The following is a 23309-nucleotide window of genomic DNA, read 5'->3' on the forward strand; positions in this document are numbered from 1 at the left end:
AGGGGACAATGTATGATAGAAGGGGCGGTTTCATCAGGCGTTTCAGGGAGCCTGTGCCTCTCAAGTATCTGAGCCAATGGGGAAAGAGAGAGGGAACTGCAGCCGGGAAAATAAGATAAAAAGAGGCTGAGTCCTCTGTGTATTTGAGAGACGCCATGGGAAATGCCCATGACCTCTCCCTTTATTCATGAATAACGTTACGGGACTCCTCTGTCTCCTTTTTGGACCTAAACCTGTGGTGCTTGTGGATTAATTTTCCCGACAGAAGGGATCCATCAGGATCAAGTCCAGCTCCTGAGCCTTTACAGGACATCCCAAGAATCACACCACGGGCTTGAGAGCATTCTCCTAACATTTCTTGAACTCTGTCAGGCTTGATGCTGTGAGAACTTCGCTGCGGATCCTGTTCCAGTGCCCAAGCACTCTGTGAGTCAAAAACTGATATCCAACCTAAATCTCCCCTGACTCAACTTCGCACCATTTACTTAAGCCCTGCCACTAGGCCCCACAGAGATCCGTGCCTGCCCTGCCTCTTCCCCTCAGAAGAGATCCGTGCCTGCCCCCTTCTTCCTCTTCCACGAGGAAGTTCCAGACTGCGATGAGGTCTCCCCCTCAGTGTCTTCTCAAGCTGAACAGACCAAGTGAACTCAGCCACTCATTATATGGCTTCCTCTCCAGACCCTTCATCATCCTTGTAGCCCTCCTTTAGACGTTCTCCAGTAGTTTAAATGTCTTTTATATTGCGGTACCCAAAACTGCCCCCAGGACTCGAGGTGAGGCAGCACCAGTGCAGTGTGGACCTGCAAGTTCATATGAATAAAACTGAAAGAGAAACAAGAGTGCTGCTATTCTGCAAAAGTTTTACCACACGTTTTGCCACGGTCCTTCCTTAAAAATGAAACATTTGGAAAAGGAAACAAAACACCCTCAATACCAGGACGGACTCACCCGGGTCCGCCCCCCAGCCCCTGCACSTTCAGGCGCCTCCCAGCATGCCCCGCGCGGGCGCGGCCATGTTGCGGGACCATGTTCCACAGCAGCACGCAGTGGCGGCACTGGACCTTCCGCGGTGAGGAGGAGCTGGCGCGGCGCCGCGCTGAGGGGAACCGCCGGGCCCGGGCCAGGGCGGCGGCCAGCGGGAAGGTGCGCGGGGGTGCGGGGCGGGCGGGGGCTGCGGGGTGGTCTCGGGGAGGAGGAGCGGGGCGTCGCAGTGATTCCGCGGCGGACTCAGGCGCGGCTTTGCTTCTCCTAAGGTGCCCCAGGGCGACCCGGTGCTGCTGGAGCCGCACGAGGAGCTAGCGCTATGCAAGCATTACGAGAAGCGGCTGCTGGACTTCTGCGCCGCGTTCAAGCCCGCGATGCCGCGGTCCGTGGTGGTAAGAGAGGCGAGGACGGAACTGCAGCCTCGGCCCCCGCTTAGTCTTTCGCTTTCTTCCTGTTTGGTTTGTTCGGAGCGCGGATATCTCTAAAACCTCTTTTCTCTCTTCCGAAACTCCTATCCAAGCTGTCTGTGGCCGCTTTTTATCTTTTTTGTTTTGTTTTCTGACACTTGCAGTCATTTCAAAACCTGATGTTTTTCAACGTGATCGTCTGCTTGTGGCTCTTGAACTTGAGTGGGTGACTGAATTGTGTTGTTTTTCTTTAGCAAAGAGTAGAAACAAAATAGTGGTAGATGGTTGATGGTAATGTTTGATGATACAATGAAACAATCTCTCAGTAGCTAAAAGAGATGGTCTCCAATTTGGACTGTCCGTTTTTTCTCCAGCATTAATGTTTGTCTGACCACAGAATTAACTGGATCAAATATAGCAATATACTGACCTCCAAAGGAAAAACAAAATTATCTTTAACTGACTGGCTTGAGGGCAGAAGAGGGCGTTTCAGAAGGGAGAGAGTAGGGACTTGGAACCGAAGAACAGAGTGAAATTGTGCTCCTCTCTCACTAAACCAGTAAGCTGTGTAACTTATGTTGTCCTTTGTTAGTCCTCCCTTTTTCAAGTAGATGTGGTGAAGAGTGCCATGCTTGAAGATGCCTTTGAAAAGGGGCAGTCGCTGCCATGGTATGTTCTGTGAAGCCAGGCTGATATTTGAGAAGTAGCCCCTGCAGTCTCATCAAGTAGGGGTTTGGGAAAGCATTAGCTTTCATGTTGATAAACATGCTGCAAAATCTAGTGGTCTAAAAAGTGAAATGGTTAGGATTGCTCGCAGCTTTCAGAGTGATGTTTTTCAGTCTTTGATTTTTAAATTTCATTTCAATACAACATTTTTTTCATAAAGATACTGTTGGCTTTTTCAGCATTGTTTTCCAAAATATGTCTAAAAAGAAAAAATATTTTGTATGGCAGTCATATTGTAAGGTTCTTGCAGGCAAAAATACAGACTTTGAAATATTTAATGACATGGCTGTGTATGTGTCTTAGTGCCTCAGTGTATCTGTGTGCCTGTAGTATATATTCAAACTTGCCTGATCTATGATTTTTTTCTTTTTATGTATTCATATTTTTTTTCTTAATACTTTTTTTTCTCTTCCCCATTTTTTTTTCAATTTAGGGAACAGCTTGCATGTATTTCAAACGCTTCTACCTCAATAACTCAGTGATGGAGTATCATCCTCGGATAATAATGTGAGTTATCAACAGTTCTTAAGTTACTCTATCAAATGGACTATTAGAGGTAGGATTTTTATCTTTGTAAAAACCTACCTGAAAAAAAAGGAAATTTGAGAGCTTAAGTWGGAGTAAAGACAAAATCTGATCAGTTTCCGTTTTCATGTGCTGTGTTCAGAACCTGGTGTTTTAAAGATACACAAATTCTCTGAGCAGAACTCTATAGAAGAATGGATGCTGCATATGTCAATTGTTTGAGTTTTTTTGGTTTTTTCTTCTTCCAGGCTAACATGTGCATTTTTGGCCTGTAAAGTAGATGAATTTAATGTATCCAGTGCACAGTTCGTTGGTAACCTTCGAGAAAGTCTTCTTGGACAGGAAAAAGCTCTTGAGCAAATCTTGGAATATGAACTACTACTTATTCAGCAACTGAACTTCCATCTCATCATCCACAATCCATACAGGCCATTTGAGGGATTTCTAATTGATATGAAGGTAATGCTCTTTGCTATGCTACGTGTCCTGTATAGTGAAGTAATACAAGGCTGTCATGCATTGTCTTAAAAAACTTTATTTCCTTTTATGCCTGTGATCTTAAAAGTTCTCATTTCTAAAGTGATAGACAAATACCTGAAAGATAGTTGTATCACCTGTGATCTTTAAGCTATTTAGGGTACTCTTGAAATAAAAATATGATCTGCTACTTTCTAGCTTTATAAAATATAGTTGAATTGTGTATTCTGAGCTCATGAACAAGAATGATGAACAGCTCCTTATTTTCCTAAATCCTTACTTTTCAGACTCGCTATCCAGTGCTGGAAAATCCTGAAATTTTGAGGAAAACAGCTGATGACTTCCTTAATCGCGTGGCTTTGACAGATGCATATCTGCTCTTTACTCCCTCACAGATAGCTCTCACTGCCATATTATCTAGTGGTTCCAGAGCAGGAATTAATATGGAAAGGTAGTGTTTTCTTTCTTATAGGTGCAATTTAAACAGTATATTTGATTCTTGTGTAAAACTCTTGCACTAGATATTCTTAGTAGAATTGTCTATTTGCTGATTGTTAGCACTGGTCTGTTCTTTATCTTTTAGAATGGCAGTGGTACTGTTCGTTTGATTTTCACAGATAGGTGATAAAAGCAGTTAGTTGGTGTCTGGTTTTTATATTCCTTTGGAAGAAGGAAGAAAAAACCACCCTGATGACTTTGCCTAGTTAGAACAGCATAGGACTTTCAGACTGAGCTTGAGGGTTACACAGTTAAGAAAAAGGAAATATGGTAGAAAGTGAAAAAAATCCAAAAAGTTATTTTTTAGAATAAAATACTCCATGTGCTCTGAATGAATGTCAAATGTCTCTTGTTATAAAAGAAAAAATTTGGGAGTATTCTCAACAGGATTAATTGTCTTCTCAGAGTTGTGTAAAAACATTCAGTTGCTGACTTTAACTTGAAACTTGATCTCGTTCCTAGATCTGTATGTGTACTGCTTGTGCGAAAATTCAGAAAAGTATGCTTGTGAAAAGAATTAAAATAATTTGTCGATAGTGTGTGAATCAACATGTCTGAACTTTGTTTGCATGTTCAGGAGGAACTCAAATCTTTGTAAYCTGTCTGCATCATACAGTTGTTATAACCTTGTTATTTATTGTTTGATGTGAGTCTTTGTTGCTAGACRTGAGAGAAGCTGATGGTGCAGCTTCTGTCTGTGAACTTGTGTGTAGTGTACCTGCAGAAGTGGGACAAAACACTGGGGAGCTGAAAAACCTGTTGCTCCCATGATGGRAGTGATAGAACTTCTTGGTTGTTCTGTGTGTTGAAGTGTTACTCATGCATGTTGGGTTTTATCCAGGCTGTGTGCATTAGTGTTCTTACTAAAAAGAAGTGAGATCTTAGTGGTAAGAGGAAGGCTTGTTTAAGACAGCATTTAGAAATAGCTTTCAGCTGCCAAAAGAAGCATGGCTGTCTTGCAAGCTCTGGTGTCTGTTGGTAAGTCTGAAAACCACTCTTCTGTAGTGTTTGGTTGTCCTGTAGGCATACTGTACAATAGTGTGATGTCATAAAATCTKAAACTTAATTTGCAGTTTAGAAATGTTTCATTTGGCAGTGTTATTGCTATGTGGCTGGGAATACTTTTGTCACTTGTTACAGTGACAGACTTGCATTTTTATCATTGTATAGCACTTAAGTAACCAAAGGACTCTTACTTACTCTAATTATAAAACTCCAGGAGATGTAAGTAATAAATAATTTGCTTTTTGTTAACTCACTGTAATTGCCATGAACTGTATGACACTTCAAGAATTTATTCTTCCATGTCTCTTTGCAGCTATTTATCAGAGAGTCTTACACTGAAAGAAAACAGATCAACTCTATCCAGGTTACTAGATGATATGAAATGTAAGTAAACATTGTAGAAGCATGATAAAGAGTATTGCAAAAGGAGGAAAAACCATCTTTTTCCAATTACAAAAGCTTTAGGCAGAAAAGTGTGCTTCAAATGGTTTTCATCACCTTAAGGCATGCATAGGATAAGTAAAACAAGGGCGGTAGAATGAACTACCCAGCATATGGATGGAAGGGGAAAAAAGACTGACATGATGAACAAATTAATATGAACAAATTAAATAAGTTAACAGGCAAAGGATCTGCCTGATGCTTTCAGAATCTTAAGTGCTAGCAGCTGATTCAAAAGTGAGAAATCTGTTTTGAGAACTAGGTAATGATTTTTGTAAGACAGAATTAAACTGCTTTTCAAGTCACCATATCTTAAAAATTATAGCTTAAGGCAAAGCCTGCATATAATTACTACTACCACCAGAAGATCCCTTTTGTAAGATAAATGATTAATGTGATACACCAGGATTTATACTGTGTATCTCTTTTGCAGCTGCGAAGAAATTTCAGAAGATGCTTAGTTTCACTAGTTTCACTAGTTTCACTAGTCTCCCTGTTTTATGTGTGGGTGTGTATTTTACAAATATTAAGAATATTGCCATGGTTTAGCTAAGGTAAAAGGGAATGTAGTACACTGATTATTACCTTAATTAAATTAAAAGTCTGGGATATAAAATTGCCAGTAAGTAATCAGTTACTCAATGCTTTAAGTTAATSCATGCATGTAAAATGGGAGTGGTGACAGTAATACTGCAGTCTTTGGCTAGGCTGATGTGAGCAGTGAATGCACAATACAAGTAACCAGGGTATTTATTCAGTTTACATTGAATTTATAAAACATAAGATGCCCTTTCCTCTCTCTTTAACAAATGCAGTCTTCAGACTTCCATTGCTGAGATGAAAGGGAATGCTAGGATCACTTACTCCTCAATTATTCTGGAAAGTAGCTTTAGCCCAAAAGCAGCTCTTCTGTAAACACAAGATAATGGGAAGGAAATTTTTCAAGCATTTGTAAATTACTTTTACAAAAACAAAACTAGTGGTAGAGCAAAAAATCTTGTAAATTGAATCTGCATTATTAACAAGACTAGAACTGAGTATTTTTTTAATGACAGCAGGTACAATGCTGATTGCAAAAACTACCTGTGTATTTTGAAGCTTGTGAGCAGAGTAATGTGAACTCTGCCTTGAGGAAATCCAGAGTCAGTGATGTTAGAGACTTGTTTCAGTGTTGTTACAATGAGGGAAGRAAAGATGAATTGAAGGAAGCCATGACTATGAGACATGAGCAATATTCAGCCATGCATCTGAGTGATAGGGTTGTGTAATTCACAAGTTCGGTGGGTTGACCCGTACTGGATGTCAGGTGACTACCAAAGCTGCTCTATCACTGACCTCCCTGTCTGGGCAGGGGAGAGAAAAGAAAATAACAAACTCATGGGCTGAGATAAGGGCAGGGAGTGTCACTCACCAGTCAGCTGTCATGGGCAAAACAGACACAACTGGGGGAAATTATTAACTGCCAATCAAATCAGAGCAGGGTAGTGAGAAGTGAAAAACAAATCTTAAAAAGACCTTTTTCCCCAGCCCTCCCTTCTTCCTGGACTAAACTTCACTCCTGAATTCTCTCCCTCCAGTGCAGGGGGACTGTAGTCAGCTTTTCATATGTTGTTGCTGCTGCTACTTCCTCATCTTCTTCCCCTGCTGCAGGGTGAGGTCTCTCCCACAGATACAGTCCTGTGTAAATTTTTCCAACGTGAATTCTTCCCACATTCTGAAGTTCTTCACAAACTGCTCCAGTGTGGGTCSATGACACAGGATGCAGTCCTTTAGGAATGGCTGCTTAAGTGTGGGTGTCCCATGAGGTCACAAATCTTGCCAGCAAACCTCCTCTAGTGTAGGTTTCTCTCCCCATGGGTCCACAGGTTCCTGCCAGGAGCCTGTTCCAGCACAGTATTCCCAAGGGGTCACAACCTCCTTTGGGCATATCCACCTACTCCAAAATGACCTCCTTTACAGGTTGCAGATGGATTTGCACACTCCACACTCCTCTTGACCTTCATGCAGGAGTACAGCTGCTTCACCGTGATCTGCACCAGGTGCCTGGAGCACCTCATTCCTCTCCTTCCTCACTGCCCCTGGTAAATGCAGGGCTCTTCTCACATATTCTAATTCCTTTTTTCAGCAGTATCCAAACAGGATTTGGGTTTTTCTCCTTTAAATCAATTACCCAAGAGGCAAATCCACTGTCACTAACAGGCTTGGTCTTCGTCAGTGGTGGATACCTGTTGGAGCTGTCAGSTGTTGGTTCTGTTGTGCATGGGGGGAGCCTCTAGCAACTTCTTAGAAAGCCACCCCTGTAGCCCATCCACTACCAGTATCTTGCCACAAAGGCCCACAAAACAAGGCAGAGCAAAATTATCTGTATGCTTAGAGCTGTGTTGTTGCTATTTTAGGCATGAAAAATCTCATAAAGAAATACGAACTGCCAAGGCCTGAAGAGATTGCTGCTCTAAAACAGAAATTAGAGAAATGTCACAGCTTGGAGCTTTCACTTAATACAAACCCGTAAGTAAATCCTGGATATGCTAAACTTCTGCATTTTTATTGGCATTTCTTATCTGAGTGATGGAAAATGAAAACGCTTAAATGTTTAAGCAGTGTTTGCCCACTTGCTATAAATATCTACTGGAAGCTGAGGTCCAAGACTCAAAGTAGTACTTGTATTAATACATAAATAAGTTCTTTTGTGCTGATTTGCACTGGAAGCTGAGTCTTTTGTAATACAAAAGAACTGGAATAGTGGGTGACTTCTAAGGTCTGGCCACTTGATGTTGTATATAATGAGAACCAAGGGCTTTAAAATAATGTGATTGAAACAAGAATTGTGTAAAGGGTTAATTTTCTCTTAAGAATTATGTGGCTTGGAAAGGACTTCCTGATTGTTCTTTTCTGCCCTTTTCAATTCAGTATGCATTCTGAACTTCCAGCAAGCTGCTTGCTGAGGCTTTGACAGTTTTTTTATGGAACAGGCTTATCTGTAACCTAATCTTGGGGTTAAATAAAGCGAATCTTAACTTCCAGAATATCTAAGCATTTCCCTTATCTTCTGGGTTAGGAAGAAGAGGAAGGGTTATGAAGATGATGACTATGTCACAAAGAAATGTAGAATGGATGAGGTCAGTAAACCTATTRTACAAGTTTTTCCTGGTTTTTTTTCACGCTTAAGTACCAAGACAAAAGTGACACAGCTACTGAGATAAACTTATGGATCTGTAATATTATTTTTTTTCATCTTACGTGAGCTAGATTTCATACTAGCCTGCACTTGAAAATGTGTTGTGGAGAGGGGAATGATCATGCAGTCCATCTTTCCTGCTGTTTCTTGTGCTTTAAAAGTTTTTATTCTGTTTTGGTTTCTTGCTCAAAGCAGTGCAATGTGCTGGAATAAATTTATGTCAGACAATTTACTAACAAGGCTGCATGAGTTACAGATGAGTAGCTAGTACTTTGGATTATAAAACTAAGTATAAATAAGGTGGAGATAAACTGACAAGGGTGAATCAACCAATGAAAACAGTGTTAAGGTTGTCTTTTACCTGTGAACACCTTCCATAGTTTTTGTTTGTAACACGAACAGGAAGTTGTAGAGAGTCCATTCTGGCAGAGATGAAGAATCCTTTTTAACTGGACTCCTCTTGATACTAAAGAGACTACATACTGATAGTCAAACACATGTTAAGCATGGCATTAACGATGCCATGGAAAAATGTGCTAACAGCTGAAGAGGGTCATCTATCAAAATCTGAAGATAAATGACACAATTTGTGTCTTTTGCTATTAGAGATTTTTATAGTAGATTGATGCCATAATGTCAAATGAGAATCTAAAAAATTATTTAAACAAGATTATAATAAAATTGGCATTGAAGGTATGTTCTAACAAAATACAGAACCTTGAACATATATTTGTAACTTCAGTGCAGTGAGAACTGTCATTAATGTTCACTCCAAATGCCAGTCTTAAAAAGTATATTGAAACTGGCAATTCCATAAAACAGGCACTTTCAAAACTTTAAACTTTATAACAGAATACTAATGAAACAGCTCCACATAAGCTTTGAAGGTTTCACTTGTTCCCCGATTTAATTTTAATTAGTTACACTACTGTGTTTGAGGCATAAATTCACATAGCCTGCAGCACTTCATTACAGACTTGCACAGTTCCAAAGTCCTGAAACTTTTCATTATTGATGTATCTGAAATAGGTTTCTACTTCGGTAATTTCATTTCCGAGTAATCAAATAAGCAGATCTGAGCTGACCAGGACACAAAGGAGAAAGTGTGCATAACGTTTTGAAAGCTTACAGAATGCAAACTCTTGAGGCTTCATTAATGCTGTAGTTAGCTGATATTAGACTCTAGTCTACAAGTGCACAGTCAATTCTGATCTAAAATGTTTCCCGATTTAATTGCTTGCAGCTGAAGGTCAGTATCAGTAGGAAAGCTAGAACCGAGAGGGTGAGCTTATCAGTTTGAAATGACAGAAGAAAGATAATGACTGAGCACAGGTGACTTAGCTGCCAAGGTGATGAAGCCATGAAAAGCACAAGACATTAGAAGCTGCAGTATGAGCTGCTTTGGACATCTGTATGTAGTTATGCAAAATAAAGAATCATAAGCTTTATCTCAGGTATTAAAAAGGGGATGCTAAGATGACTCTGTCCATGACTATAAGCATAGGTATGCATAACTAGCTTTAAGGTTAAAGGCCTGACTTTCCCCAAGTTAAAATATGTTTTAGACTTTCTTCTGTTCATAGAAGCTCTGTAGAAATTTTTAAAGGCACAGCATAAGGAGCACACCATGGACAATGTCACTCAAGATGTCTTTTTCCCTTCCATTAGGATGAGTGGACTGATGATGATCGTGTGGATTCAGCATTACTTTGAAGGAAGATGGACTTCTGCCACTGCAAACTACTTTCTGGTGTCAGGTGTGACTGCCTGCCACAGGTTCCTTATTCTGTGTCACAAGGTTTTTGTGCTGTTAGTTCTTAACTTGCAGTAAAGCATTTTAAGCTTTTTTCCTAAAAGAATGAGTTGTGGTTCCATTGAAGCCTCATCTAGTGGAGGTCAAACACTTGCTTTAAGAAATATGGTCCTGGTTTTTGGTTCAGGAACGGTCTGATGTGGGTGAAGTGTAGGATAAGAGCTGATTTATTTCCTTTTCATACACTGTATTAGAGTTCTACAATCCCCACACCTAAATGCAGCTTTGAGTGTTGCCCAGTTTCATTCTCTTCACTGTATTTTTTGTGTAACAGGTAAATTAGCTAGGCAGCTCTATCCTTTTATTCTTCTTTTTACCATGTTATACTGCCTATACCCAAGCAATTAAATCCACAAAATCCCTTTTATGCACTGTGGAAGATCTRAGTAGGACAGAACAAGAGATTAATTACTTACTCCTCTGAGCTGCAGTTTCATACAAGCTTGACGTGGTTATGGGACAATTTTAAGAGACTACTTCAGTACCAACGTCTTTCAAGCAGGTGTATTGTCGCTATAGGAGAGCATCACGTGTGTCTGCCCAGTGCCATGCGTGTGACATTTGGAAACTCTCGCCTTCAAGGAAGCCGGAGACCAGGGCAACACAGTAAGAGCTACTGTAATACTACTGCAAAGGTGCAAAAGTGACAGTGGAGTAGCAGTTCTAATACACAGGAAAAATAGTGTAGGTGTTGTAAACAGTGTTCATATGATAATATTACTTAARTGATACCTCATTAGTTGTGCTAGAGCATCCCTTTTATGTATGTAGTGTGTAACACATGGTGATGCTGAAATACCCTCTAAATCAACAAAATGCATTTTACTTTTCATTTTTTTTTTAATGGTTTGTGGCAGTGTGATGGGAAAAGACACCTTCCACTAGACCAGTTAGTCCAAGCCTCATCCAGCTTGACCTTCAGCTTGACTTCTAGGGACTGGGGCAATCCCAATGCCAGCCTCTCTGGCACTGTGCCAGTGCCKCTTTTATGAGAATGTACAGTGATGTACAAATTAAGGGAAATGGACAAGATAAATGTTGTCTGAGGACTCACACTCAAAAAGTGATATAGCATGAACATTGCAAATACACCACCTGTGCAGACACTGTAAAAAATCCACAGCAGCTGGAGTTAGCCAGTTTCCATTGAGTTGTTATGCAGCTTGATTTATTTTAAAAACTTTTCACTTATAAAAATAATATTTATGCTAGACTTACAGTACACAAAAGACCAAACAATACCTATTTTATAAAATGGTTTAATGAATGCATGCATGTCTGATACATGATCAATAAATTTACTCAATTCAGATTATTTACTGTTGTAAACATTTTACAAAAGCATTGTGATTTATCTGGATACACAGTTCTTGATAGAAGAACCATTCAGACTGAATCAGTGGCACATCAGAAAAATAAAGCTGACAAGATCTCTTCTCCATATTCTCTTTCAACATAATTCCAGCAAGAGAAACAGCATGGTATAAAAAGTGTACAGTAAAGGTTGCTCCTACCATAACATCAAATTCTGGAAACTGTAAATGCAAGTTAAAAAGTGGTTGAAACAGTCAAAAGTCATAATTATTGTAACCAGTCAGAAATTACAGTAAAATGTTATCCAGTTATAGGCAGTTGTCAGAATACCACTTCCTTTTCATGTCAGTTGATAATTATTTTCCAACCAGACAGCAAAAACTTTGGCAATCAGAGGTGCTGAAAGTTTTAAAGTTCAAGACAGAGTCACAGCATTTTCTCTGCAGAAGGTGGCTCAGAGGTTGTGAAAACTGTTTCCAAGTGGAAAAAAAAAGTGCAAATGTCCTGCACAGATAGCTTAAAAAAAGCTGCTGGTACAATCATTCACCAACAGGATCTTTGTTTCCTTTTTGCATAGTTCACACATCACTGGGAATGTGACAGGGTGTGCTATTTTTGGCAAGAGCAAGAAGAAAGTGATACTGATGTGAGTTGCCATGTTGGGCATGCTGGATCTGTGCAGAATTCAGGTAGAGGGCTGCTACCTGATGTTGTTAGACACCGAATACTGATTTTGTTTTTGTTGTAGCAGTTCAGTAATGGCCAAAAGCTTCTTAAGAACGTGCTGTAAGAGAGAGTGTGTCAGTAAAACCACATTAGCTACTGGAGACAGAAAAGTCCTCCCTGAGCATCATTTTCAGCATCAGCCTATGAGACCTGTGACTACATAAATACATTACTGAAAAACAAATACGGAGTCATAAGGATAGTCTTAAAACAACGTCATGAATTTGCCTCTCCTTCCATGGATCTTGTTGCTTGTTAATAAGGAGGCAGAGAAAGTGTACACCTAGGGTTTGCCAGCTGAGTTTGCCAAGCTTAAAAGTGTGCTGGCAAACTAAGCAGAAATGACATGTTAGCAGAAAGCTAAACAAAGTGAATTTAGTTCTCAACTGAAGAAAAATCAAGATCTGAAATCTAAGACCCAGAGAGCCTGTCAGGAGACAGTAATTTTGGGGGTTTAAGGATTCCTCTGGAAACAAAAAATCCCCAAACCTACTTGATTTTGTTACATGAAGGAACAAAACTATGGATATGGACTAAGTATTTCCTTCACAGCTAAAAACCTTGTGGTGAAATACAGCATCAGTTGTACTGCTGGAGAAATACTACAGAAGAATCCCGGTATTAAGGAAGTAACTCAGGACATAGCACCTCTACCTGTAATCTGTGTTAACTCACCTGCATCACCCCTCGCTCGTTGCTGAGTGTCCGAAGCTCATCTGAGTGTGCCACACAGATCTCATGCAAAGCTGCCAGGTCACGGGAGAGGTCAGTTCTAGAGTGCTCTGTAGTGTCTGGAAGCTCAGGAACATTCTTCAACAAAACAGAAGACCAATTTTGCTCTTTTCCAGCTAAACCTTCAGTCATTTCTGTTACAAATAATCTATTTGTTTTCTTCTCTCCACAGGCATGTGTTTTGGGAGCATATTGCAATTTATATTCCTAGGAGAATTCTTACTAGAAGATCTGGTATTGCTCTATTACCTTTGACCTGACCAGGAACCTACGGCATGGAGACTCAAACCTAAATGAAAGGTGAATCCATCCATTAGGAGCTTTTTTTAATCTAAGTGAGGGAACAGCGACAAATTCAGCAAAATCTGCTGTTAGCTATAACATAAATCATAAATCAGTAATGCTGCAAATTAAAATGGCAGATTAATCCAACAGGTATTTTCAAACCAACAGTTATCAGAGACCTCATACAAAATCTGTCATTTAAAGAAAACTGATGTATCACAGTATGCAGAAGTTGTGATTTAGTCAGAAAAGGATGAAACCTGGAACCTACTCAAATTTTCCATTTGATCAAAATATTCTGAGATAATTTCTAAGTACTTTAAAAGAACTAATTCACGGTGCTTAGCACATTTTTTTTCATCTGGATTTTTAAAATTAATTATTATTGGCTTTAAAATACATACACATAACGTGGTGACCTACCTGCTGTTACAGCTATCATACACACAAAGCAGTCCCACTTCAAAAGGACTCCGTGACAGCAGTTCACTTTCAAACTACAACTCGTAGAATGCATGCAGTGAAACTCTGGCCAATGCTTACTGAAATTCAGCCTAACATTTTTAAAGCAAAAATTAATTTCGGTCTCTGGTCAAAACCATGTGACAAGTTATGTATAAAAATTTTTGGTTTAAAACATGGTTTTGGAAAGTTTGAATTTTTGGCCAAAACTTTATTTTCATAGCTATAAAATCTACTTGAGCTTCTCACATTTACAGAGGCACTAAATTAGTAAAGTCCTGTATGATAAACTAGCAATTTTTAAACATGCATAAAMAAATGTACTCAGATGAAAGCATTCAAAATTGTGTGGAAACTGATACACCGTTGAGTTAGTTAATAAGAGGCGTAAAGAATTTGAATTTACACTCCTGCTACATAACTTCAGCAAACTTTTTTTTAATCACTTACCCCAAGTTCATCCAAGAACATGATCATTCGATGTTTGTTGCTCTTGATGAATGGATTTACCCCTTCCATATATGGCTCCTAGTAATTTTAGAAAGTATTAACAAATCAATTCCAAGATAATTGTCACACCTGACGCAAACACAGTGCGTTTGGGCAAATGACACTAAAAATAAGTATGTAAATTGGAATTTTATAATCTTTTTTCAAGTGAATTTCTAATGTATGGTTTGCAGCCAGTCAAAAGACTATAGAATTCGGTATTTTCTTGTATTCAGAAGATTAAGATCTGTGATTCAGAATTTTTCTTACACATGCACAATAATATGAATTTATATTAAGATGAGTATCTCTAATACTTGTTTGCAGTGAACAGATGCTCTATGTGCAGAGGTATAATCAGGAACAATTGCTTTCTTCCCTGTTTTGTCATTAATTCTTACATTCCAAGTTCTGTGTGTCAAGAGAAATAATTTTCTAATGCCAGCGTGAAGCTATGTTAATTGTGCTTAGGTCAACAGATTTATTTTTAGCTGTGTGTCAGCCTGGAAATTAAGATCAATTACAGCTGGCATTGTTTTAGTGTTTTAATAGAAACTTCATTGAGAGGTTGGGCTTTTTAGTGCAATATGTACACTTTACTCACAGCTTTAATTATGTATAGCAGTACAAACAGGAGAGCTTTGAAGTGCTCTGTCACAGAAAACACTAGTCTAAGGGGTGATAAAAGCAAGGTCAAAGTGGAGGAAGAGAAAGTCAGAGGTTCTGCATGAGAAAATAGCAAGAGATTTTTTGCGTGCATTACACAGGAACATGTGAAAAGTATACTGAACACACAGTTCTAGGATGTTCTCCATGTATGAAATTATATTCACCTTAGCTCCAAATTCAACCAGATTAGCTAAATTCTGCACAGACTTGGCGACCAGCGTCAGCGTTCTTGCAGCAATGGGGGAAGGAGAATCTGGCAGGAATGCAAAGTGAAGAGTCACTGGCTATGCAATTTAAAATTAACAGCAGTCACATAAAAATGAAGTTCTCCCATTCATATTTTTAATGCAATTTTTTTAATATAACAAAACTGCATGTGAAAGATATCAGTTGGTAAAATCAAATATAATGTTTTGTAATGTCCAAAATACATATTAATCTGATCATCTGGTTCCACACAGAACAAGGCAAAATAATATGTTCGTAGGAGTTACATGAAATAATAACAATTTTTTCAAAACTGGAGCAGTTGTATTGAAAGGAGGATTACTTGTTAAAATAAAACGTTTACCTTTGAAATAAAAAAGACATTTAAATTTTCTGTATTTGCTTATATCCACGTAAGTGGGCCCTGACAAGTTAATACTTTGAAGCTACTGGCAGCAGGAAAACAGTGAACGTTCATGCAGTCATGGCCTGTCTTTCCATGAAACTGTAGTCTGTAATCACTGAGACTATAAACACTTTATGTTAACCACTTAAGTCAGTTAGAAATTTCTTTTCCAACAAGCGATGTTACGCAGCAGTATCTCACAAAAGCACATTTCTTTCCCATTAAGGTAAATCACCGGATTAAAAGCATTCCACTGACAGGGTTATAAGGTCCGTAAGTTTGCCTTAACAGCAGTCACAAATACTAGCTGGAGGTAACTCAGCAGGATTGTAATGGACAAGCTTAAAAGGCATTACTAAAATTTTTAAAAGCAATGGGGAAAGGAGAATCTGTTTTACACCTGCAGTCACAGTGCAACCCAAGTTAGGAGGTGCCTAACTTGCAAACTATCCAAAGATAATAAAATGCTAAAAAAATATCACTTGTTCCAGGCTCTGTTTCTCAAATGCTTTCTCCAAAACATCTACATAAATTATTACTGTGCGAGAGAGAGAAAGGAACTTTGTTTACACAGTCCGTCTCATTTAGAACAGTTTAATAACTGAAGGTAGAAAACATGCCACATTGTCTAAAAGCTGTCTGTAAATAAAGGAAAAGAATGCTTTTCTGAATACGATTTTTTATTTTCTCCTGTATTTCCTCCTGTTTTTCTCCCTTTCTGAAGCCTACCCCTCTCTCATCTTTAAGATTCTGTTTTTAAGACTGACTGTATTCAATGAGTCAAAACACCACGCCAAGAGCTGGAAGCCATCTATGCAGGACATTCAGACAAGTTTTCAACAATAATTTTCTAGATATACAAATACATTCCAAGTTCTGCAGACACATAACTTTATAAATCTTGTTCATTTCAGAAATACCACTACATTCAGCAATTAACTCGGGCAAGGTAGCATACTGAAAGTGACATCTAAGTTCCCATTACATTTTTCACACTGCTACAATGCATTAAACACTGCAAGACAACATTTTATTATTAAATATCACAATGCATGGTTTTTTCGACTTTAAAATAACATTGGCAATAACCATAATCAAGCCTTTGAGGGTGAAAAGCATATGCCCTAAGAAGTCAGCCAAATTATATGAATAACTTGACTTCAAACAGAGCATTCAAAAAAACTTCCAATTTTGCTATATTAGACACCACAGTGATTTCATGCCTCCTGCTGCATAAAGTACAGATAGATTCAATCTGAAGAACATAGTCACCTGAGATGATATTAAACATCCTTGGGTTCAGGATAGCAGGACAAATCAGTCGAAGAAAAACAAAGCCACTGAAATGGAAAGAAAATTGTATTTTGTTCAAAAACCATGAGAAAATTAATGTAAAATTGTGTAGTCTTTCAGGAGTAAAGTTAATTTGGGATCTTGCTGAGACAAACACCAAGCAACTAGTCTGTGCTCTGCCAAAACATCAATTAAGATCACGGTGCTATGATTCTATGAATTGCAGTGAAATCTGAAAGAATAGGCACTTCGCTTTCCCTGTAATAGTGAACTGTTTAAATAGTGTAGGAAGAACTTAATTGCCAAGTAATAACAAAGCCAATCCCAGACCATGCTGGCTCAAAAAGGAAGAGCCCTTGGTCTCTGACCTCCCAAAAGTTCTTCGCTGTCTGCTACTTCAAGTCATCCACCCCACAGCTACCCACTTCTCAAAGTCATCACAAGCTGGAGTGCAGGAGTGGGTAGGCAAAAGAATCCTCCCCTGACAGAACACACCTTTAGGTCAGTTTCAGCTGATCAATTATGGTGATGATAGTACAATTCAGTGGAAAAATAAGGGATCTAGTACTTTCCACCATGAAAGAACTGCTGCTATCTAAAAAGCTGGAAAAAGTGTTCTAATTAAAGAACTATGAATTAATGGAACAGGAACCCAGAACAGGCTTCAGCAGCATGAGAAAGATCTGCCTGTTAATACCACAAATAAAAATCATCCGCTAAGGTCAACCTAAATTCTAGCTAATTGCTGTACAATGAAGTGGCATACAGATGAACTAAATAAATCTAAAACAACGGTAATTTTGTCCTTGGACATCACCAGCAAGCTGGTTTTCAGTACAGCAATACCAGAACCTGACCACTTAGGCAAAGAGGAAGGAAACCTCACACTACCTTGTCTATTGTTAAGTACACGGTGATGGAAATGTCCACATTACTTGAAAGTGACAAACAGCAGTGAGGTTAATGCACCTTCTGGAAGTCCAAGAACACCTAGTATGTTCTGTTATAGATATGTCTTACATCTCTAAGAACTACAAGTTCTGGGCTGGTAAGAAAACAGTTCTTGGCCAGAGGTTAATTTAAAATACTTTTGGTGGCGACAATTTTAATCTATGAATAAGTAATTAATTTTGAAATCATAGTGCATACACCAATCTCTCTCTTAAAGTGCCCAATGATGAAGGCCAACAAAGTACAAATCTAGCAGAGACCCTGCTGATAGGGAAGATCTGATACTTACCTTTGTCAACCTGCCTAAATTAAGACTGACCAAATATCTACATGGGAGTTTTACAGCCAGAGAGAAATGGCAGCACATTCTGACAGATACAATAGGGAAGATACTCAGATATCAAGAATTTGTCCATCTGGCTCTGAATATTTAATCACTCTTAAACCAAAAGCAGTGCAATGAAAAGTAATAAACATCACTGGAAGCCATGAAACTGCACTCTAGAGAGAGATCTCAAGTGTATCCACTTGTCAAAATGGAACACCACAAAAGCAAGTGATAAAGTATTTTTATCATCCAGTGGAGACCACTGGGAAAACTGAAAGTGAGCTGTGTGTCCACTAAGGAAAGTCACATGGTCCTCTTCAGAGCTGGGAGGTACAGAAAGATACAGAATTCACTATTGAGCCTTACAGCCTTCCAACAGCTTAGCCCCTCAGAGTATATGGAGCTCTCACAGTAGGAGCAGTCTACATTTGAAGCCAATGCCACTTCATAGTATGGAACACATAAGGCTTTTGGCATTAAAATGGTAAATACAAGCTCAAGAGAAATCCTCCGAAAGATGCCTTCATGGGATATTAACTTCTGCCAACCGTTCAACTGCCTGACTTCACAAAAAAGAAAACTTAGGCTTTGATACCCTTAAAAGCCCTGGCACATCTAGAAAAAGTGTCAAGATCACATGTTTGTTCAAAGTTTTTGTTTGACCTACCCTGGCAAAGAACAGAGTTAGAAGAACTTTCGCATTGCACTGGCTTAATAACTTAAGACTGAAGTTCTGGTGGCTGGTGTGAGTTCAAAAGAGCCAGGTTAAGTAAGCTCCACAACATTTTCAGATGACCTCCAGAATATTTCGACATAATTGGGTTGTAGTATTGTAAATTCGAAGTTAAAACCATTAAGTAAAACTATATTGACCTCTATATTACATCATTTTATTCTGGCAAGGCTCTAAGAACAAGACCAAGAATCCAGCAAGCTCAATCTTTATCTGGGACATTGTGCTTTAGCATCATAAATATCTTCAACACTGTTGTAACCTGTGTAAGTATATCGTTTTGTCACTAAAAGAAAACATAGGTAAGTACACTGATGTATTCAACAAGGCTTGAAAGAAATATTTCCAGAATAAGGTTGACAAGTAACTTACCTAACAACTCTGGTTCTCATGGTAGTATTAGCTGGCCATTTGTTTTGAACAGACTTCTGCAGGCACCCATAAATATACCTCAATGTCCTGCAGAAATAGTAGCTAAATACTCATTCCATTAAACTTACAGAATCAAAAATGCTGGTTAGAAATGACGTAGACCAACCTCCTACTTGATGCAGAACTGTTATCAACTTTACATTAACAATGTAGCCAAATCTTACATTAACTTTAACTAAGAGTTAATTTTTAAGTTAAAAAATCTATTAAAAATCTAAGGTTTGTACTAAAAAGTAAATTTATAAATTACAAGGAAAACCCATTTTATTTACAATTCTGTAATCATTCAGATGTGCTTTATATGTTTTGTAACTGTCTCCTTAAGTAGATTTTCCCTTTTGAAAAAAGACCATTCTGATGGTTGATTTTTTAGTTTCTCTCTTAACTAAACCAATTCTTTTTACATATGCTGCATAGCAAGAAAAGCTAAAAAATTAAGCAACACAGCAAGAGTCCTCTCCCATTTAAAAAACAAAAAAAGGAAATTTGTGGTTTATTTCAGAAAATGTTGATCACTGCATCATATACTTAAAAGAAGTGCAATTTTCAATGCTAATCTTACCAGCACAGACACAAGAGAAACTTCCACGCTACTCTAATGTCTCAAACTTGACGGTTTCATGTACTTATAAGCTAATGACACTGTGAGAGGATAATGCACTATCAACTTTTTATTAGATGATTCAAATCTGAGGTATGAAAACAAGTTACTTTACCAATTAAAGCAAGTGGGGGAAAAAATAACGTATGCATTCCCTAGAGGACAAAACCAGGCATGGCATGGTAACATTATACCTGCCTGTTTTTTTAATATGCTGTTAACAATTCCATCTCTTTCTCAGAGACAGACTGACAAATATGTCATTGTTTGCTAACTTACCATAGTTTTACCTGTTTGTAAAAATATGAGATTAATTAGTTTTTCCTATTTTTTATCTTGATCTTCTGTGTCTGGTAGCTTGTCCTTAAAAGATAAACAAATGTGCCAGCCARAGCTTTTATAAAAAGCACTATTAATTTCCAGAAGTGTTATTTTTCCCGCATCTATATTCCTCTGTGTCTATACAACAACCCTAAGATATATCACTAAGAATATCATTTTAATTCACAGAAACAGGAATTTTCAAACATAAGTCTGAACAGAAAAGTGCAAACTTACGGGGGCAGTATCTCTGCAGCCATGAATATCTTCTCGACCAATTCTGAAAGTATACTGAGTAGATGTGCCAAATTAGTGTTTACATCTTCATTTTTTTCTAACTTCGAGGGATTTAACTAAAACAGAGAAGACAACAAGATTTCTTCTTCTATCTAGAACTACATATATATATACTTTCCTAATATACACACTGCTATTTTAAAGCCAATATTCTGTTGCAGTGTAAGTCTCTTACAGAACTTAGCCTCTTTCAGTGGCAGGACAGGAAATGTGAAGCAACATTTTAAGCTCTAATACACATATATGGCTTTCAACAGCTTGGACATTTACCACTTTTCTTCTGCATGACTTTTTTGTCTCTCTCAATCCAAATTTCTGACAACTCCCATCCTTTCCACAATGAAGTTGAAGTGAAGGAGTTAGGGCAGTCATTTTAAAAAGAGTTCCAGGATCAGTAACAACCATTTAATATCAGGAATTTTATCATTAAAATAGAAGTTCAGACCTTGATTTCTAAGGTATCTTGTATTTARGAAGACTTACTTATATTAGGACACTCAATAACAGCTACATAATGCCTACAACTGCTAAGTAATTAAAACAAATTTTGATTTAAAAACTTAGTAAGCTCTACTATGAATATTGTTGGAAGCCAAAATCCAGAAAAAAAATTTTAAAATCTCTTCATGAATTCAGTTCCTGTATATCTAGTGTAAATGAAGTCTAGTTCTGAGACATTAATAAATGTCTCTAAAACAAATACTTAATGTAAATGTAACATTTAACAAYCACTGGATTACTGTGTCAACAACATGTTTAGGAACACACTTAAAGGGATCACCTCACAGGACTGCTTGCTCTCCATTATCTTTAATATGGAGTCTTTCAGCGCATGATGAACAAAACTAGTTGCAGTGGCTTTCATATACTGCTCCATAAGAGTGCTTGCTAAAGTGGTGGCACGGAACAAGGTAGTAGCTTCATCTGAAAAGAGAAATCGGAAACAAAAAAATTGAGAAAAGGAGGCAACAAAAGGAGAGGAAGTACATGTTTACTCTTTGACATAAGCTGCAACTAAAGCAGGAGAAAATGAAGACAGCAACCAGAACTCTTCCCACCCCACCTGCCCAGAATTCCCGTAAACCTTCATGTGATTTGGTGCAGTACCTTCCATGCTTATCTCTCTGTCATTTAGTGTTCGTAACAACAAGGACTCAAGCTTTTCATGAAGAAAAATCTTCAGTAAAATGCCAGCCAACAGTGTTCTATCTTGTCCACAAACATGTGACAAGGCATAGACTACATGAAGTTCTTTCTGGAGTATAAGCTGAAAGAAAAACAATTTTAAAATATTCAGAAGCTTTCCTAACATGTAACAGCTTTGGAAAAATATTATGTATCTATATCCATATATAGATGTCATTTTAAAAAATTATTTGATTACATCAACTGTAAGATCTGAGATCTGTCTCAACCAATGAAAGAAAAAAAAGAGTTCCGACACATAAATCAAGGACAGTAAAGAGAGTTCATACCTCTTTAAACTCACTGTACTCTTCTTCTGGCATGATCTTCTCCATGGAATATCGTGCTCGAACACGCAAAGATCCTGGCTCAATACCCTTTAATGGTACATGGGAACTGAGCTGAAACCACTCATCTGTAGCATGTCCTTTTTGTAATCGGCTTAATTGGCAACGCATAAACACTTAAGGAAAAAAAGCATTGTTCAGGCACATTATCTCCATCAAGAAAGTGCTACTACTGAATAAAAAAATCACTATATTTTTAGCACGTCATCTTATTTCAGAAAAAAAATACTAGTAAGATTAAACAAGTTTTTCATCAATATATTAATGGGTTCTCTCTTCAATAGCTTAACAGAGTCCTGTAAACTGAAAAATAAATATATGGCATTTTGTAAAGAATGTATACATATAAATTCAAAAATACCACACAAATGTTGCAACACCCAAGAAAAGTAAGTAACACAGTGCTACCCTGCAAATCAAGATAGCAGTCAGAAACTAAAAAACAGGTTAAATCTTTAGAATTCACAATTCCCTTTCCAGCCTTGGGCTGACACCACCATTAAGTCTGCTCCTATTTGTCACTACAGTGTTGCTATGGTATTCCCAAACACTGACATCTGTATTTCTTTTATAATACTTCCAATCTAAGCAACACTTTATGTATATTAGGTTAAAAAGTGTTTCCAAGCACTTGATGATTAGGTAATGACAATCAGCTCAAGAATGGCAAATCATAAACTGATGGTGTTGGTACACTATACTTGCCAAGCAGTGATCTGGACTGCAGCTGAAGTCGGATACAGCAGCTGGCTAGCAGGCTACAGCASCTGGGACAGAGCACAGGCCCATCCAGAGCAGGTACATGTGCTCCTGAGTGAAGGGCTTTTTACCCAGGAAGACAAGGCCCAGGCACTTTCAGATGCAACAGTGTGTCTGTAACACTCACTATGCTCCAAGAGGAGTCTGCGATTAGTTTTACMTTTAGCCTATCAGTGTGCACCTCTCAGTCAAACAACCACTCTCTCCTTGACTCTCAAAGGTATTTGCTTTTAATTTCCTCACATGAAAAACAAACAAAAAAGCCCATAAAGGGTTAGGTTTTTTTTCCACAGAAAAGAAACTGTCAGTGGTTCCAGCAGACTTCTCATTGCCCCAGTGCTGCAGCAATACATAGCAGGATATAATTTGATACTGGAACAGAAAAAAGACCACATTTATAATGCTCCATTCAAGACAATCCAGCTGCCTATTTAATATTCTTTGGAGTTCATAAACTGATAAAAGTTAATGGATTTAAACCAGTCAAATAACATGAAAAACAATCCATCACCACGTGCTACTTATCACCAGTGTGGACAGGATTATGTCATTAGCCTATGTAATAAATTGATTTTCCTAGAATATTTCTCATTGGCACCAAAGCCAAGTATGCACAACTGAGAAATGTGCTTTTCTTCTTACTTGCTTGCACATGTAAAGCCCGTGTGCCACAGCAAGAGGAATGGTGAATGAAACACAGGACCCAGAATAAAGTGAT

General features: G+C 38.2%; 2 protein-coding genes across 3 annotated transcripts in view; one reads left to right on the top strand and one right to left on the bottom strand.

The window, feature by feature from the left end:
* The first annotated feature begins 880 nt into the window (after positions 1-880).
* CCNH (cyclin H) lies at positions 881-14030 on the top strand. Of its 2 annotated transcripts, none has more exons than XM_057381871.1 (10): positions 881-1069; positions 1254-1376; positions 2551-2624; positions 2891-3101; positions 3407-3570; positions 4936-5006; positions 7460-7571; positions 8122-8182; positions 9910-9998; positions 12999-14030. In XM_057381871.1, exons 1-9 carry the CDS (start codon positions 896-898, stop codon positions 9952-9954), a joined length of 1035 nt encoding a protein of 344 aa, XP_057237854.1. In that variant the 5' UTR covers positions 881-895; the 3' UTR covers positions 9955-9998; positions 12999-14030. The 2 variants fall into 2 exon arrangements, with proteins under 2 accessions (XP_057237854.1, XP_057237855.1); XM_057381872.1 differs by having other exon boundaries at positions 995-1143.
* Positions 11195-23309, bottom strand: part of RASA1 (RAS p21 protein activator 1) — a 54613-nt gene continuing 42498 nt past the window's right edge. Inside the window, exons 16-25 of the mRNA XM_057381870.1 lie at positions 21776-21948; positions 21408-21567; positions 21082-21224; positions 20241-20356; positions 19022-19108; positions 16617-16684; positions 14896-14984; positions 14024-14101; positions 12770-12904; positions 11195-12152 (exon numbers count right to left, since the gene is read on the bottom strand). Of these exons, the coding sequence (XP_057237853.1) occupies positions 12069-12152; positions 12770-12904; positions 14024-14101; positions 14896-14984; positions 16617-16684; positions 19022-19108; positions 20241-20356; positions 21082-21224; positions 21408-21567; positions 21776-21948 (1133 nt within the window). The 3' untranslated portion in view covers positions 11195-12068. The remainder of the gene's footprint in view (positions 12153-12769; positions 12905-14023; positions 14102-14895; positions 14985-16616; positions 16685-19021; positions 19109-20240; positions 20357-21081; positions 21225-21407; positions 21568-21775; positions 21949-23309) is intronic.

Source organism: Malurus melanocephalus, unplaced genomic scaffold (genome assembly GCF_030028575.1).
Source record: "Malurus melanocephalus ecotype Western Australia unplaced genomic scaffold, MMel_1.1 scaffold_538, whole genome shotgun sequence".
NCBI classification, from domain to species: Eukaryota; Metazoa; Chordata; class Aves; order Passeriformes; family Maluridae; genus Malurus; species Malurus melanocephalus.